Source organism: Diabrotica undecimpunctata, chromosome 3 (assembly GCF_040954645.1).
Source record: "Diabrotica undecimpunctata isolate CICGRU chromosome 3, icDiaUnde3, whole genome shotgun sequence".
In the NCBI taxonomy this organism is placed as follows: domain Eukaryota; kingdom Metazoa; phylum Arthropoda; class Insecta; order Coleoptera; family Chrysomelidae; genus Diabrotica; species Diabrotica undecimpunctata.
In genome coordinates, this window is record NC_092805.1 from 123,345,067 (window position 1) to 123,364,935 (window position 19,869).

Here is a 19,869-nt window from a genome sequence, read left to right on the forward strand (position 1 = left end):
AAGATTAATAACCACGTGAAATTTGTAGATCGAGTCCCTAATGAAATTCCTAAAGAGCATATTTATGTGCTTATTATATAAAAAAACTCAACCTGTTAATATACAGCAGGACAATGTGTTTAATGAAGCAAACCCACCTAGCAGACCATCGCTACCAAAAATAAACTCTAGGTGCGCTGTTATAAATGGTGAATACTGAAGCCCTACCCAATTATTTGCATATGCTGTACTATGGGTACTAATATCGTAAGAAATAAAAACATAATTGTACCTTGGAAAAAAATTGTTCCCTCAGAAGTCGAAAAGTAATCAAAAGAACTGAAGAAATATTGCTGAAATCTCCAAGACACTCAAAACGTGATCCAGAAAATAACACCGCTTAACACTGCATGGACACATTAAAACAAAAACTCTCCGTTTATTCAGACCGTCTTAAGAGAAACAACGTATGTAGTAAGCACCGGAAATGCAACAATGTACTTTTTTAGCATGTAGAGAAGGTTTTTTTTTTATAGGAATCTGACTTCCACTGCCGAAACTGAAAATAAGCCCTTACCAAGCCAAGAAGAAATTTATGAGTCAACTTTCAACGCCAACTACTCATAACACCAATGCTGGATATATTAAAGACACGACGAACAACTAGAAACACTCCAGTAATATTCCTTCCAAACTCTTTGTCACTGAAGGAGTCTCAAACATTATCAAAGAGCTTCATAACTGGAAATCTCCTGAACCAGATGGAGTTCAAGAATTCTTGCTAAAGAAATTTTGGAGTGTTCATGAGCTTTTTGTTTATTATTACATTATTTAGAAATATAGAATTATTTAACTTTCAACTTTGTAAAAATTTGCCGTAAAAAATAAACCACTTATTTAAATAGTTTGCTAACTTACCTATTATTGAGAGCACCATTAAGTGCAAGACAGTTCCATCTAAATTTTTCACCTGTATTTCGTTTCGTAAATGGATTATCTCTAATGGGTTTAGCGTTTGCTCCCCACTTCCAATGTTGTGTTTTCCAGTCGTAGATCCCGTCTATCCATCTTTCTGAACTATCTAAAATGGGATAATTATTAAGCCTTCTGTTCACTTAAATTTCATTTGTTTTTAAATCTTAAGTGAAACTTAAAAGTGAGTGCTGAAGCTTTTATATGCCTTATCATCAATTTTTTAAAATGTTTAGTAACTCTTATTTAATACACTGTGCAATAATTTTGCTACGATTTACCTAAGCCCAATTTCTTTATATATATATATTTCACAGGCCTCATTACATAAACAGTTTAATTTTAACATTTAAAATATATATGATACAATAAATTACCACGTATTTTCATGGTGAGTTATTTTATTTCTAATACTGAAAATCTTCAGATACAATATTTATAAATCAAACAAAAATTCAAGAAAAAGCTTGAATAGCAGAATTAGTCTGCAGGTTAAACTAAGTGAGTATTTAGAGCAGCCATACTCACTACGCGGCCCGTGGGCCGCATGCGGCCCTCGGAGCTATTTTTCGCGGCCCTCAGACTGCTAGGCAGTAAAACAAAATTTGCGAGTTATAATATAGTTCTGTTTCTATTTATGTATTTAATCAGATTACAGTAGTGTAGAGCGGCGCCATGCATTGTACCGCATTTCGCATTAGTCATCTTTACCCTCACCACAGTGGCACTGGCCGGAAATTTTAGCAAAAAAGATGAAGCCGTTTTCTGATGCAGAAATTGTAATATAATGTGTTGTCACAGTTTCCAAAACTTTGTTCTCACAATTTGCTAATAAGAACAAATATTAGATGAAGTTTCAAAATTTAGCTGTTTGATTCAACGTGCATGAGACGGTCACATATCTTAGCAGCAAATATTGCCCTTAATCTTACCGATGAACTGCAGAAAAGTAAATATTTTAGTCTTGCGCTCGACTCGTCCACTGACATAACGGCAATTTCTCAACTGCTATTGTTCATAAAGTATGTATCGAAGGATTGTGTTCTTAAAGAAGATTTTTTGGGCATGATTCCTATGACTGGACAAACTCGAGGTATTGATTATTTGAACACAATAGTAAATTTTTTTAATGAGCATAGCATTGATTTGAAAAAGGTTTTTTCTGTGTATACAGATGGTTGCCTATCAATGTTGGGGCGAAATATAGGGTTTGTTCAGCTGTTGAAAAAACACTTACGAAATGATAATTTATTTAGTTTCCATTGTAACATTCATCAAGAAAGCTTGGCTGCTAAATTTGATGAAAATTTCAGCTGTTTTATGAAAACACTTGTAAAGATTGTGAATGTCATAATATCAAATAAACTAAACCACACAGAGTTTCAAGAATTTTTGAAAGAACTTATGTCGCAATATAGGGACACTCTTTACCACACAGAAGTGAGATGGCTGAGTTTTGGAACGTTTCTTCAGCATTCGACATGAGATTACTCTGTTTTTGGCTACAAAGAATAAAGAGTTTCCTGATATTCATAATTTTAGTTAGTGGCTTAAAGTAGCGTTTCTCACTGATACAATGAGCATTATGAATGAAACATTGACCAAATTGCAAGGAGACTAGAATAACATTGTAAAGAAAATGATGAGTATTGTGTTTTCACTGGAGCAGAAGCTGAATATGTATATTGAAGAATTGTCAAATGAAGATTATTCCAGCTTTTCTTCCGTTAAAGCACTGTTTGATGAAAATCCAGATGAAAGTTAATATATTTCTGACCTACTGAAGCTGTTAGCAGACATAAAGGATGAAATGTCTGTGAGGTTTAGTGACTTCAGGAAGTTCCAAGAACCATTTCGCTTGGTGGAAAATCCATGGGCAATAACAACAGCAAATGTAGCTCATCTTTCTATTTTTGGATACGAAGCTAGGGATTTGAAAAATGAGTTAATTGATTTTCAGAATGATACAGAGTTCAAAAATATTTTTGATAAAAAAAATAACGAAAAAGCTCACTATAAGTTTTGGGAAGCAGTTGAAAATTACAAATTTCCTAACTTAATTGACTGTGCTCAGAAAATTTTGTGTATTTTTGCATCTACATATGTCTGTGAATCTACATTTAGTAAGCTGAAGTTCATAAAAAACAAGTAGAGATCTGGGCTAACTAGTGAGAACGTTGAAAACATTTTGAGAATTTCAGTTTCTTCCCAACCTGCTAATATAAATGCCATTCTAGAGAGCTGTGAAAGATTTCGCCCGTCGACTTCAAAGAATTAAAACAAATTCAGGACTTGACATTCCTGGAGTTAAGTAAAAGACATTTTCGTACTTTTTACATGTACGTAATAAACTTATATTATAGTCATATAGTTTTAAAGTTATTTCATACCACCCTTTGTACTTGCGGCCCTGAGGAAAATTTCATTCAAACTATTAGGCTCTAAAAGAAATCATAGTAAAGATCCCTGATTTACAAAGTGACTACCAGTATAAGTAGTCGCTCACTTGTCAGTCAACAGCTTCGGGTAGACGAATTGGAAAGTGGTGACGCAAATCGGCCCTAAAGGTAGATGAACTAATATGATTATAGCAGCAAAGGTTTCCGAAGTAACCCTATTATAGTATTCATTAACAAGGCAATGTTTAAACTAAATAACACCTTCTGGAGTAAGTACGCAGATCTAATCTTCTCGAGGTGGCGGGGGGCATATCTGAACAATGATGTGGAGTCACAAAAATTCTGCCAGCTACATATAAGACTAAATACATGGAATGTAGGAACCATAGCCCAACCAGACAAAAAATTAACGCCATCAAAGAAATATAGAGTTTTAGCATAAACTTAGTTATTCTCAGGGAAGTTATTGTTTTTACAAGAAAATTACAACCATGGATAAATACGTGTGTCATATTAACGCCAATCAACATATCCCCACCACATACCCCCATAAACGTCATCGTAGGGATTATGGTTTGTTACAGTCTCCCCTTGGCACTGAAGTTGTTAGAGGAGGTACCAGCAAAAGGTGCAGGTTTCTTCTTGGGGCGTCCTTGTCTTCGTGTGAGCACTAGAGGCGTTGGAGCTGTAACATAATTGAGGTTAGTGTTTGTAAGAGCTGATATGTGGAACACACTAAGAGCAGTAGGTTTTTCCACTACACAAAGCACGTAACTCACAGGTGATACCACTCGCTTTATTCTATAGGTCCTATCTCCCTTAAAGTAGAATTTATAGGTAATTCTATAGGTCTTACGACCCGTTACAGTTAGCGGTTGTATTGGCCCATAAATAAAACTAAGATAATGGCATCAACACCCAACAATAGAGCCAGAAACATCGGCCACCAACTCACGGTTGATAATTCTACCTTTGAAGTGGTGGACAAATTCACATACTTAGGCTCCCTGATCACCAAGGAGAACGTCATGACGGAAGAAATCAAGCGAAGAATAATCCTAGCAAACAAATGCTATTTTGGACTGAGTAGACATATGAGAAGCAGAAACTTAAGCCAAAAAACAAAAATAACCATATACAAAACCCTTATACAACCAGTGTTGACATATGGGTCAGAGGCATGGACCATTTCCAAGGCAGATGAAAATCTCCTGCTTATATTTGAACGAAGGATCCTGAGAAGAATATTTGGTGGCATCTGTGAAAATGGTGTTTGGAGAAGGAGGTACAACTACGAGATATATCACAGATATAAACATATATTTGGTGGTAAAGACGTAGTATCCTTTATAAAAATAGGAAGACTAAGATGGGCAGGACATCTGGCAACATCACAGCAGAACAACCGGCCTAGAAGAATCCTTATGTCACAACCTGTGGGAAGAAGAAAAAGGGGTAGACCAAAACTCAGATGGAGGGATGGTGTAGATGAGGATGGTAGACAAATAGGCGCAGCAAACTGGCAACAGTTGGTAATGGATAGAACTGACTGGCGTAGTAGACTTGGGAAGTTCTAGGCTCTTTTATAGGGCTGTAGCACCAATGATGATGATGATGAATCTACGCAACGTCTCATACTGCAATCTTTTTTCGGACTAATACAACCGGCGCGGTCCATGCACTTTTACATTCTTCGATGACGCTTTCTTCCAGGAAATTATCTAACTCGGTTTTAAGCACTTCTCTCTTTGCACGTGACATTCGGTATGGTGACAGTGTGTTATTGAGATGCTCTGCATATGCTGTAGGCTCTACCTAAATTTTACAGGTGTTCTTCCTATTTCTAAAGAGTCATCGAGTCGAGCTCGTTCATGTTCAGCTAGTATCATTTCTTCATCCTTTCTTAAATTTTCATAACAATGAATTTCATTAGGTTCTGTATCCTAAGCTTCAAACAGCAAGTGTAGTCATGTACTTTCGTTTGCAAAACACCATTCCTTATTGTGCATATTTAAAGCTATTTTGAGGTCAAAAAATCAATACCAAAAACAGTTTTGTGAGAAGCATAAGCAAAAAATATAAACTGAAAGGCACCATTTAATCTTATATTTTTACATCAACTACCGTTGTCAACACTCGTACGTTTCTACAAGCACCATCAACAAATGGTACAGAAATTTTTTCGGACTTAAAAGTTTGAACTAAATTTTCCAAAAGTTTGTATAAAGTTTTACAAGGTATACTTTCTCTAACACCTATATCGATTAAACCTTGACCTTCATGACTTAATATGTTGATGCGTCTAGGTTGAGGTGAAATAAATGTATCTACGGAAGAGAAATCTAACGAGGATGCTTCCGTATGGCTACAAACTGAAGAGTTTGCTCCTGATGAAACCTAGTTTACTACAATCTTAACAAGTTAAAAGATTGTTTAAGCTATTGTGTGATGATTTCGAAGTAGTTGCTCCGAAATCACCACAGAGTAGCACTAACTGTACGCAAAGAACCTGAGATTACCTTTGAAGTTGTAGGTGCAGCTCGATTTTTAGACTGTTGAGCAAGTAATTTGCGACGATCTTCCTTAGAATGATCGGGAACACGACAATAACTACAACGCGATCGTTTTTGATAGAATTCACTATTATGAGAGGGTTTCTCCTCCTTAAAACTAGGTTGGTCAAAGACTAATTCGAAAATTCTCGAGAAATCCTTTCTCTAATACCTTTGTGCAATAATCCATATACCATGTCTAATTGAACTGATTTCGTGAGAGTAGGCACCTAGTTCTAATTGTGCAATTATGCCAGTTATGTCAACTGTTTTTCTATCTTGTCCCTCAGTAAATAGTTCGCGATAAACACGATATGCCGGTTTTTCGGACAAGTTCGTCCCATGTAGAAATATTATCTTTAATACCTTGATACCATTTGGCAGTAAAATCATCAAAAAACATTGTGATTTCTCGAAACGCGTTTTTGTCCGACACTAATGCACAATTTTTAAATTTCTAATAAATTTCTACGGCACTAATAATAGCATTTACATCGGTCCTTTTCATCATTAAAATGCGAAAAACATTTCGAAAGATTACCACTTTGCAACGACGGCGAAACAAGAGCATTTTGTTCCGACAGTTTCGACAAAAGTTCTTGGAATTCTTCATTCGTTCAGTCAGAGATTATCGAACTCTTCGATGAGAACTTGATGAGAACAGGAAAGAACTAACATGAGATATATATATATATATATATATATATATATATATATATATATATATATATATATATATATATATATATATATATATACATATATATATATATATATATATATATATATATATATATATCTCATGTTAGTTCATAGTTCTCATAACTTGATGAGAACAGGAAAGAACTAACATGAGATATATATATATATATATATATATATATATATATATATGTATATATATATATATATATATATATATATATATATATATATATATATATATATATATATATATATATATATCTCATGTTAGTTCTTTCCTGTTCTCATCAAGTTCTCATCGAAGAGTTCGATAATCTCTGACTGAACGAATGAAGAATTCCAAGAACTTTTGTCGAAACTGTCGGAACAAAATGCTCTTGTTTCGCCGTCGTTGCAAAGTGGTAATCTTTCGAAATGTTTTTCGCATTTTAATGATGAAAAGGACCGATGTAAATGCTATTATTAGTGCCGTAGAAATTTATTAGAAATTTAAAAATTGTGCATTAGTGTCGGACAAAAACGCGTTTCGAGAAATCACAATGTTTTTTGATGATTTTACTGCCAAATGGTATCAAGGTATTAAAGATAATATTTCTACATGGGACGAACTTGTCCGAAAAACCGGCATATCGTGTTTATCGCGAACTATTTACTGAGGGACAAGATAGAAAAACAGTTGACATAACTGGCATAATTGCACAATTAGAACTAGGTGCCTACTCTCACGAAATCAGTTCAATTAGACATGGTATATGGATTATTGCACAAAGGTATTAGAGAAAGGATTTCTCGAGAATTTTCGAATTAGTCTTTGACCAACCTAGTTTTAAGGAGGAGAAACCCTCTCATAATAGTGAATTCTATCAAAAACGATCGCGTTGTAGTTATTGTCGTGTTCCCGATCATTCTAAGGAAGATCGTCGCAAATTACTTGCTCAACAGTCTAAAAATCGAGCTGCACCTACAACTTCAAAGGTAATCTCAGGTTCTTTGCGTACAGTTAGTGCTACTCTGTGGTGATTTCGGAGCAACTACTTCGAAATCATCACACAATAGCTTAAACAATCTTTTAACTTGTTAAGATTGTAGTAAACTAGGTTTCATCAGGAGCAAACTCTTCAGTTTGTAGCCATACGGAAGCATCCTCGTTAGATTTCTCTTCCGTAGATACATTTATTTCACCTCAACCTAGACGCATCAACATATTAAGTCATGAAGGTCAAGGTTTAATCGATATAGGTGTTAGAGAAAGTATACCTTGTAAAACTTTATACAAACTTTTGGAAAATTTAGTTCAAACTTTTAAGTCCGAAAAAATTTCTGTACCATTTGTTGATGGTGCTTGTAGAAACGTACGAGTGTTGACAACGGTAGTTGATGTAAAAATATAAGATTAAATGGTGCCTTTCAGTTTATATTTTTTGCTTATGCTTCTCACAAAACTGTTTTTGGTATTGATTTTTTGACCTCAAAATAGCTTTAAATATGCACAATAAGGAATGGTGTTTTGCAAACGAAAGTACATGACTACACTTGCTGTTTGAAGCTTAGGATACAGAACCTAATGAAATTCATTGTTATGAAAATTTAAGAAAGGATGAAGAAATGATACTAGCTGAACATGAACGAGCTCGACTCGATGACTCTTTAGAAATAGGAAGAACACCTGTAAAATTTAGGTAGAGCCTACAGCATATGCAGAGCATCTCAATAACACACTGTCACCATACCGAATGTCACGTGCAAAGAGAGAAGTGCTTAAAACCGAGTTAGATAATTTCCTGGAAGAAAGCGTCATCGAAGAATGTAAAAGTGCATGGACCGCGCCGGTTGTATTAGTCCGAAAAAAGATTGCAGTATGAGACGTTGCGTAGATTCATCATCATCATCATTGGTGCTACAGCCCTATAAAAGAGCCTAGAACTTCCCAAGTCTACTACGCCAGTCAGTTCTATCCATTACCAACTGTTGCCAGTTTGCTGCGCCTATTTGTCTACCATCCTCATCTACACCATCCCTCCATCTGAGTTTTGGTCTACCCCTTTTTCTTCTTCCCACAGGTTGTGACATAAGGATTCTTCTAGGCCGGTTGTTCTGCTGTGATGTTGCCAGATGTCCTGCCCATCTTAGTCTTCCTATTTTTATAAAGGATACTACGTCTTTACCACCAAATATATGTTTATATCTGTGATATATCTCGTAGTTGTACCTCCTTCTCCAAACACCATTTTCACAGATGCCACCAAATATTCTTCTCAGGATCCTTCGTTCAAATATAAGCAGGAGATTTTCATCTGCCTTGGAAATGGTCCATGCCTCTGACCCATATGTCAACACTGGTTGTATAAGGGTTTTGTATATGGTTATTTTTGTTTTTTGGCTTAAGTTTCTGCTTCTCATATGTCTACTCAGTCCAAAATAGCATTTGTTTGCTAGGATTATTCTTCGCTTGATTTCTTCCGTCATGACGTTCTCCTTGGTGATCAGGGAGCCTAAGTATGTGAATTTGTCCACCACTTCAAAGGTAGAATTATCAACCGTGAGTTGGTGGCCGATGTTTCTGGCTCTATTGTTGGGTGTTGATGCCATTATCTTAGTTTTATTTATGGGCCAATACAACCGCTAACAGTAACGGGTCGTAAGACCTATAGAATTACCTATAAATTCTACTTTAAGGGAGATAGGACCTATAGAATAAAGCGAGTGGTATCACCTGTGAGTTACGTGCTTTGTGTAGTGGAAAAACCTACTGCTCTTAGTGTGTTCCACATATCAGCTCTTACAAACACTAACCTCAATTATGTTACAGCTCCAACGCCTCTAGTGCTCACACGAAGACAAGGACGCCCCAAGAAGAAACCTGCACCTTTTGCTGGTACCTCCTCTAACAACTTCAGTGCCAAGGGGAGACTGTAACAAACCATAATCCCTACGATGACGTTTATGGGGGTATGTGGTGGGGATATGTTGATTGGCGTTAATATGACACACGTATTTATCCATGGTTGTAATTTTCTTGTAAAAACAATAACTTCCCTGAGAATAACTAAGTTTATGCTAAAACTCTATATTTCTTTGATGGCGTTAATTTTTTGTCTGGTTGGGCTATGGTTCCTACATTCCATGTATTTAGTCTTATATGTAGCTGGCAGAATTTTTGTGACTCCACATCATTGTTCAGATATGCCCCCCGCCACCTCGAGAAGATTAGATCTGCGTACTTACTCCAGAAGGTGTTATTTAGTTTAAACATTGCCTTGTTAATGAATACTATAATAGGGTTACTTCGGAAACCTTTGCTGCTATAATCATATTAGTTCATCTACCTTTAGGGCCGATTTGCGTCACCACTTTCCAATTCGTCTACCCGAAGCTGTTGACTGACAAGTGAGCGACTACTTATACTGGTAGTCACTTTGTAAATCAGGGATCTTTACTATGATTTCTTTTAGAGCCTAATAGTTTGAATGAAATTTTCCTCAGGGCCGCAAGTACAAAGGGTGGTATGAAATAACTTTAAAACTATATGACTATAATATAAGTTTATTACGTACATGTAAAAAGTACGAAAATGTCTTTTACTTAACTCCAGGAATGTCAAGTCCTGAATTTGTTTTAATTCTTTGAAGTCGACGGGCGAAATCTTTCACAGCTCTCTAGAATGGCATTTATATTAGCAGGTTGGGAAGAAACTGAAATTCTCAAAATGTTTTCAACGTTCTCACTAGTTAGCCCAGATCTCTACTTGTTTTTTATGAACTTCAGCTTACTAAATGTAGATTCACAGACATATGTAGATGCAAAAATACACAAAATTTTCTGAGCACAGTCAATTAAGTTAGGAAATTTGTCATTTTCAACTGCTTCCCAAAACTTATAGTGAGCTTTTTCGTTCTTTTTTTTATCAAAAATATTTTTGAACTCTGTATCATTCTGAAAATCAATTAACTCATTTTTCAAATCCCTAGCTTCGTATCCAAAAATAGAAAGATGAGCTACATTTGCTGTTGTTATTGCCCATGGATTTTCCACCAAGCGAAATGGTTCTTGGAACTTCCTGAAGTCACTAAACCTCACAGACATTTCATCCTTTATGTCTGCTAACAGCTTCAGTAGGTCAGAAATATATTAACTTTCATCTGGATTTTCATCAAACAGTGCTTTAACGGAAGAAAAGCTGGAATAATCTTCATTTGACAATTCTTCAATATACATATTCAGCTTCTGCTCCAGTGAAAACACAATACTCATCATTTTCTTTACAATGTTATTCTAGTCTCCTTGCAATTTGGTCAATGTTTCATTCATAATGCTCATTGTATCAGTGAGAAACGCTACTTTAAGCCACTAACTAAAATTATGAATATCAGGAAACTCTTTATTCTTTGTAGCCAAAAACAGAGTAATCTCATGTCGAATGCTGAAGAAACGTTCCAAAACTCAGCCATCTCACTTCTGTGTGGTAAAGAGTGTCCCTATATTGCGACATAAGTTCTTTCAAAAATTCTTGAAACTCTGTGTGGTTTAGTTTATTTGATATTATGACATTCACAATCTTTACAAGTGTTTTCATAAAACAGCTGAAATTTTCATCAAATTTAGCAGCCAAGCTTTCTTGATGAATGTTACAATGGAAACTAAATAAATTATCATTTCGTAAGTGTTTTTTCAACAGCTGAACAAACCCTATATTTCGCCCCAACATTGATAGGCAACCATCTGTATACACAGAAAAAACCTTTTTCAAATCAATGCTATGCTCGTTAAAAAAATTTACTATTGTGTTCAAATAATCAATACCTCGAGTTTGTCCAGTCATAGGAATCATGCCCAAAAAATCTTCTTTAAGAACACAATCCTTCGATACATACTTTATGAACAATAGCAGTTGAGAAATTGCCGTTATGTCAGTGGACGAGTCGAGCGCAAGACTAAAATATTTACTTTTCTGCAGTTCATCGGTAAGATTAAGGGCAATATTTGCTGCTAAGATATGTGACCGTCTCATGCACGTTGAATCAAACAGCTAAATTTTGAAACTTCATCTAATATTTGTTCTTATTAGCAAATTGTGAGAACAAAGTTTTGGAAACTGTGACAACACATTATATTACAATTTCTGCATCAGAAAACGGCTTCATCTTTTTTGCTAAAATTTCCGGCCAGTGCCACTGTGGTGAGGGTAAAGATGACTTTCCTTGGGTAAAGATATACTTTCTCTAACACCTATATCGATTAAACCTTGACCTTCATGACTTAATATGTTGATGCGTCTAGGTTGAGGTGAAATAAATGTATCTACGGAAGAGAAATCTAACGAGGATGCTTCCGTATGGCTACAAACTGAAGAGTTTGCTCCTGATGAAACCTAGTTTACTACAATCTTAACAAGTTAAAAGATTGTTTAAGCTATTGTGTGATGATTTCGAAGTAGTTGCTCCGAAATCACCACAGAGTAGCACTAACTGTACGCAAAGAACCTGAGATTACCTTTGAAGTTGTAGGTGCAGCTCGATTTTTAGACTGTTGAGCAAGTAATTTGCGACGATCTTCCTTAGAATGATCGGGAACACGACAATAACTACAACGCGATCGTTTTTGATAGAATTCACTATTATGAGAGGGTTTCTCCTCCTTAAAACTAGGTTGGTCAAAGACTAATTCGAAAATTCTCGAGAAATCCTTTCTCTAATACCTTTGTGCAATAATCCATATACCATGTCTAATTGAACTGATTTCGTGAGAGTAGGCACCTAGTTCTAATTGTGCAATTATGCCAGTTATGTCAACTGTTTTTCTATCTTGTCCCTCAGTAAATAGTTCGCGATAAACACGATATGCCGGTTTTTCGGACAAGTTCGTCCCATGTAGAAATATTATCTTTAATACCTTGATACCATTTGGCAGTAAAATCATCAAAAAACATTGTGATTTCTCGAAACGCGTTTTTGTCCGACACTAATGCACAATTTTTAAATTTCTAATAAATTTCTACGGCACTAATAATAGCATTTACATCGGTCCTTTTCATCATTAAAATGCGAAAAACATTTCGAAAGATTACCACTTTGCAACGACGGCGAAACAAGAGCATTTTGTTCCGACAGTTTCGACAAAAGTTCTTGGAATTCTTCATTCGTTCAGTCAGAGATTATCGAACTCTTCGATGAGAACTTCATGAGAACAGGAAAGAACTAACATGAGATATATATATATATATATATATATATATATATATATATATATATATACATATATATATATATATATATATATATATATATATATACATATATATATATATATATATATATATATATATATATATATATATATATATATATATATATATATACTACTAGAGACCAGTGAGATATATACTACTAGAAATATACCCAGAGAATGGTTGAGATCAGAAGAGCTAGAGGCCGAAAAGTGCAGTGAATACAAAAAAATAAGCCACATTAGAAACATTTTTTCAAAATTATACGTCAGCGAGTATACAAATCCTGCAAAGAACAATGTATTATTGTATTAGATAGTTCTTGAGAATGTACATATTAAAAAAATACAAAATACCCGTTAACATGCTTTAGTTTCCTCGCATAAAAACGGCGCCTCATATGAAAAAAGAAAAAAAAATATTTGTCACAAATTAAACGAAGAATTCAAAAATGATTTTTAGTTTAAAATATCTCAGTGGAGTACCATTTTTTTTTTTCAATTAGGCCATTATCAGTATGCGCGCTAATGATAAATATACAATTCTTAATTTTATGGAAAAAAAATGCCCAATAACTACCTCTTAAAATTCACCAAATTTCACTTGCGTATCTCAACCGATTTCGGAGCAATAGATAAACCGTTAGTTTGTGAGAAAAATTTCAAAACCTCTTATCTCTTATAACTTTTCATATAATATATAGTCCAGTTTTATTATTTTCCCTGAAGTTTGTTGTACTTATATTCTTAATACTATATAATATATATATATATATATATATATATATATATATATATATATATATATATATATATTAAAAAATACGACCGTTGATTAAATTTGGAATATATTCAATGGTTGAATAGCAGAGGTTTTATCGGTCAATAATTGGCAAATAAAAGTCGTCAACTAATTTATTGATTTATTTGAATACGTTTCGCTTTTATTTTTAAAAGCATCATCAGTTCACTACAATTAAAAAAGATTTTAGAATATAAGTAAACAAACCAACAGGGTTCATACTTACACAAACAAATTGTTTATATATATATATATATATATATATATATATATATATATATATATATATATATATTTATGTATTATTCCAATGGACTAAAAAATGATACTTTGAACCCCTGTAATTCAGAAATAATTGATTTTTTAGCCTTAGATCAATAAGTGATCTTGTGATCAGTATGACCAAAAATATCTCTCTGCAAATTTTTAGCCAATTTAACTAAAACCACTTTTATACTGGAATTGTTGGGACTGGAAAACTCTGCGAGGTATTCGACAGGGATATATGTTGTCATTTTTATATTTAACATGTACAACAGTGGCAATTTTCCAGCCTCTAGATAATCCCAAGGATACACGAAAGCTGGAATACCTACTGTTAAATGGCTAACTAGTAAACAATTTAAAACATGATCACACCATCATTTTTGCTAGCGTTGATCAAGAATTGTAGCTTTTAATAAACAAAGTAGCTGAAATTAGTAAGAAATATGATCTAGTATCTAAGTTAATACCAAAAAACAAAAGTCATAATAATTAGCAAAGCAGGAATTTAAGAAGTATAATGTTTAAGAAGTAGAAGTATAAAGTGTCAACGTACACATAGGTATCTAAAATGTTATATTTTCAAGAATTGAAAAAGCCAGTGTGGCTTTCGTCCAAATGTCCAAATTATTTAAAACAGATAATTTGAATTTAAAATTGTAACTACAGAAATACAAATTTATATTTTAAGAACGATTGCCGAAGTGTAAATTGAAATTGTGGTTAGGTTAGGTTAATTATATCAAAAGAATGGCTTATAAGAGTAGTTTTTATATCCAAACCTTGCAAAACCTAACAGGAAAGCTAAATCTGTGAGGCCAATATATCTAATGTTATTTGCACTAAGACTATTCAATAGGTACGTTAGGGATAGCATAATTGGTTAAAAGTTAGATACATCAACAAACATGTGCCTATACAGAAAGACTTCCTGCGGAAACCGCACACCATCTGGTATAGAGGGTGGGCAACATGCTGGAGAATCAAGAGGTGATGAAGTGGTCATCTATGTATCCCCTTTATGTCCACGTCTTTCCAATAGTTTTAAGACTCTGATTCCGTCAACTCGTTGAAAAAAACTAAAATTTTGAAGACGCACCACTAAGTTTAAATACGGATCAAACACAAACAAATTTGATCTATAACTGTATCTGCCACTATTTTTAATAGTTAACTGCAAATCTTGTTTTGACAGGAAAAGAAGATAAGACAGAACGAAAAACAATATTTATTAAATGTTATCTAATACGCATATCGATGGTTGAATGACCGTATGAATAATGTTTAAGCGAATACTTATGTTGTATTATAAAAGGAAAACCTCTTACCTAAAGTAGTGTGGTTATCTTGTGTGACGAATCCCTTTAACAAGTTCTGTTCTCTATAGGAACGGAATATCACAAGTGTGCTGTTGAGTAATCCACAATAGAAATGAGAATCCGTCCATATCACTGGTTGCTTTCCGAAGTAATAGCACTTTCTTCCTATCGATTGGAAGCCTGTAGGACAGACATAGGTGGTTTTAACGGTTTGTGGTACAACTTCATTTACTGAAAAAAAAAACAATTTTAATCAATGTGCTTAGTGTAATGTAATAAAAATCAAGATATTTAGTATAGTTTTATAAGTAAAAGTCGTAGTCATATATGGAAGCGTTTTAGGTAAGTATGTGAGAGTCAGTTAAAAACGAGCCAAGCGAAAGACCACCGGCTTTTTTATATGAGTGAATTTTTGTCGCATTCATTTAACCTGGTAATGCCCTTAACTATTTTTTTTGTGTATGTTTGCGTTTGTTTCAAAAACCACTAAAAATGGTTTAGAAAACACTAGAAAAATATTAAAAAAAATTTTTGACAATGCTAAATATTGAATTTACCCTGTATCCATATGTACCCCGTGGACATTCAAAGAATAAACCTAATAAAACACAGAACTAATACGAAAAAAAATTAATGCATTTTTATTGAATAAAAAACCTATAAATACAAGTATAAAAAAGTACAAACTAAGTATAAAAACTAAATTCATTTTTTAGTGTGATAGGTTACAAAACATGGTACACATAATCCAACATTACATTTGATGCATATTGTTCTCACTTTACTTTTAAAACTAACCCACGTCTTCGTCTTTTACCATCTTTAGTAGAATCTACCAAATGTCCAATGTTATCGTATCGTATGTCAGGTATTACTTTTCTCGAGTTAGCTTGGGGGATTAGATTTGTAAATTTTCGTAAAGTTTGGTATTTTGTCAAATATCCTTGTACTAAAATGCGCCTAAATGTTAACTGGAACATTTTTGGGTCTTGATGGCGATACATTAACCAAGCATTAAGGACACACAAATCAATAAGATATTTTCACCACCTATTTTTTCCTCGTATGTTTATCCTATACTCATTTAAATTTCGGTCTGTTCCCCCATATACTCATTATATTTTCCTATCACAAACGGCCGCGGTACATGAATATTTTTATATTGCTCCTTGGAATATCTCTTTATAGGGCGTGCAGGTGGAAGACCATGGCATGTTGAAACTACTGACACAACGTCGTTGTCTTTCAATCTAACAAAAAATATACCTGCTTTTCTTTCTATGCCGCTACAGAATTGTCCTCTGGTTTTTAATAATTGTGTATCAAGTACCTACGGATAGATTTTTTTTTAATTTTCATTTGGTTTTTATTTGTTTCCTCTTTCTTTAACCAGCTGCTTCGATTTTTTAATATGAGCATTAGATTTTATAACTTCTAGTTTAGGAATTCTGTTACTTCTCATTGTTCCAGTAGCGTGGTAGCCTCTAAGTCTAAAGAAGTTGAATAGATTTACTGAAGTAAAGAGATTGTCAAAGTAAAAATGATATGGTAACTTTCTTTTTGTGCAGGAAATTTGATTAAAAATTTAACAAAGGGAGAAGCAGCCTTTCCAAAACTTGTGCCATAAGCATCAGGAATTGTAGCATTTTTCCCTTGATACATATCAAATGTCACACAATAACCTTCTTTTGTGTTAATACACCAAGCCTTATAGCCAAACTGGATCGATTTTCCTTTAATGAATTGTGTAGCCCTATCTTTTCCAAAATACTTTATTATACTTTCTTTGAAGTTTAAATTTTCTTCCCGCACAAAAAGTTCCAGGAATCTTTTTTTTATCAGATTCATTAGAGGTCTAATTTTCGCAAACTTGTCGATCATATCCAGTTTAGTGTTGTCGGAACAGTGAATGAACTTCATGATGGACAGGAATCTATTTTTTTTTTCATATCTCTCGATACCAATTCTTTTCTAATATCTTCGGACTTCTCCCAATAGTGACGTTTTGATGGGACTGAATTGTAACCACCCAAAATAAGAATTCCTATGAAGAATTTTATTTCATCATGTGTAGTATTTAGGTTCTCTTAATTTTTAAAAGCTGTATATTTAGTAGTTTCCTAAGCCAAGTGTTCAATAATTTCATTGGTAAAAAACAGTTCAAATACTTCGATGGGGGTTTTATTTTTGAGTTCATAACTCGATGTAGGAAAATCTCCTTTTACATATTTCAATATATCACCTTTAATATATTATACGTTGTGTACATTATCTCTTTGATAGTATAACCAAGAACTAATAAATTCGGGAATTTCATTTACATTTCGTTGGTAAAATTTTTCTGAATAATTATTAGTATTGTCGTTTGTAACTGAAGAGCTACTGGGGCCTGGTGTAAACTGATAAGAAACACATGAAGAAATGGTTGAAAGTTCTTGAATAGCATCATCTTAATTACCACCAATGCGACCGTTAGTAAAAACGAGCTCTGCAGGTGCTAAAAGTTGCTTGCCAGGTAACTGTAGAAAAGTTCCGCCTTCATCCTCGTCTCCAGATTCTTCATCAGTAGGAACATTACTTGGTGGAGGTTCAACAAACATTTTTTCTAGGGCTATATTATCATCGTTTTTTAAAATGAGCTTTATTGCTTCCTGTAGCGAAAATCCCGGACTGAAACAAAAAAAAAGTTTAGGTGCCCACTGGGTCCATATGGGTACGGCATGAAAAAGTTTCAAATAAATGCAACTTGCACATACATAAATTTATCAAACTGTATATTCTTATAAACTTTCAGTTGTTAGTAACGTAATAAAACAAAATTAAAGTAATAACTCAGAGCATACCTCAAAATATCCTTTAGTGCTTGGACATCGATAAGGTCATCCATTTTAACAATTGAAATAAAACGTACACGTTCACTCTATTCAAATAATTTCAATACTAACAATAATTTACACTTCCTAGAAACGTGCCAAATCACTGATATCCCCTCCATTTAAAAACGATAAGATGCGAGAGGCTAGAAAATATAGCATACCCATGTGGACCCCAGGGGCGGTCCCAGATTAAGCTGCGGATCCCTAGGTCCATTGACAAAAACTAAAAACACGTGTTTTCAGTTTATAATCCCATTTTTGAGCGTAATTTCTTCTGGCTGCACACCAACTACAAGCTGCTCCATTTTTTGTATGTTTATCTTCAACCCCTTATTTAGTATATCCTTCCTATGTCATTTCCATCATTCGTTATAACTACTTCAAACTGTAAGCAAACAGACCCTCTTCTTCGATTTCAATTCCCATTTTATTATTTAGCCACATGGCTCACAATTACACTAAGGAAAAAATTCACTTATCCCAGGTACCTATGGTATCAAAAGGATTGAGCCTTGGTGGGACTCTTTCCATGTTATCGAGCTCCAAGTGACTTGGTACGTCGGAGTATCCCCCAAAAAAGTCTTACGCAACTGGATGTTGAGAGTAGTATCGCTTTCTGCATAGTCTTATAGAGATGTTCAGATGTTTTATGTTCTATAAGAAGTTCTTTGGAATGACTTTAGTAGTATAGAGATTAATAGGTATCGTATGGGTACTTTCCATTCTCTGCTGCCTCATTATTTGTATTTCCAGATTTCTGTACTTAACACACAGATTATTGTTAGGTATCGCCACATTTTTTATTGCCTCGTGGGGAGAGGCATCTGTGGCCTACTTGTTTGTTTGCTACTTGTTAATTTAAACTGTAACAATTATTTGTTTAATATACGTGGGTAATAAAGCTTGAAGCATGGAGCTTGACCTAGTAATTAATTTATAAAAGGGGCGTAACAAATAAGGGAGGTAGAGTCGGTCAAAAGCAAGTCACAGGTCCTAACGCTTCAATCCATTTACCGGCTCCTTCATTTACCGGGTTCATGTCAATAGAACAGTTAATAGAGTTTAATGGTTCTACTTTAATCCAGAACTTTAATTCGTTTCTGTATTAATAGAATAACTAATTCGTGCCCGATACAAGAAAATTATACAATTAGTGTTCTTTGCCTAATACTAAGTTTATTAACTAGTATGAGATCCTGTAGTATGAGATCCTGTCTATTATGTGCCACTGGTTGATCTGTGAGCACAGTTAGGTCCCAGTATAGCTTGTAGTTATCGTTTTCAAGCATTCTGTTGACGTGTTGATAATAAGGGAAATTATCAATTTGGAAAAGTCCCAGTTTGTTAGCTAGTTCCTGGTTAATAATGTTTTCTACTGAGTCATGGCGTTCTATATACCGTACAGTATCGATAAACGGTTGGCTGCCTCCAGTAAGATGGATAAATTCTCGGGCTTGACATCCATATCGGCGTATGTCGTTTTAGACCTGAGAATCTTTGACAATATATTTCAGGTAATTTTTAATTGGAATAACCTGATCCTGAATGGTAAGTAGGAAATCCTCTATATCTGACACCTTTCCTTTTTTCCATCTTCTCAATCTTAATAATATTATTCTTATTAATATTAGTTTTTCCCATTTAATTCTTACTACCTCCATTTAACCTTCGTTTAAACCTTTGGATGTTTTACACGGTCAGATTGTGTCTCAGAGTCCTGAAGTATTTTAAATATGCACCAAAATAGACAGATATATAATCTGTCTATTTTGTTGCATT

General features: G+C 34.1%; 1 protein-coding gene across 2 annotated transcripts in view; it reads right to left on the minus strand.

Annotated features, from left to right (window-relative positions):
- The window catches only part of LOC140437356 (uncharacterized), a 208,481-nt gene that overhangs the window by 59,453 nt on the left and 129,159 nt on the right, over positions 1 to 19,869 (minus strand). For both annotated transcript variants that reach the window (XM_072526839.1, XM_072526838.1), the window contains exons 2-3: positions 15,224 to 15,445; positions 898 to 1,060 (exon numbers count right to left, since the gene is read on the minus strand). In XM_072526839.1, the coding sequence (XP_072382940.1) occupies positions 898 to 1,060; positions 15,224 to 15,445 (385 nt within the window). The remainder of the gene's footprint in view (positions 1 to 897; positions 1,061 to 15,223; positions 15,446 to 19,869) is intronic.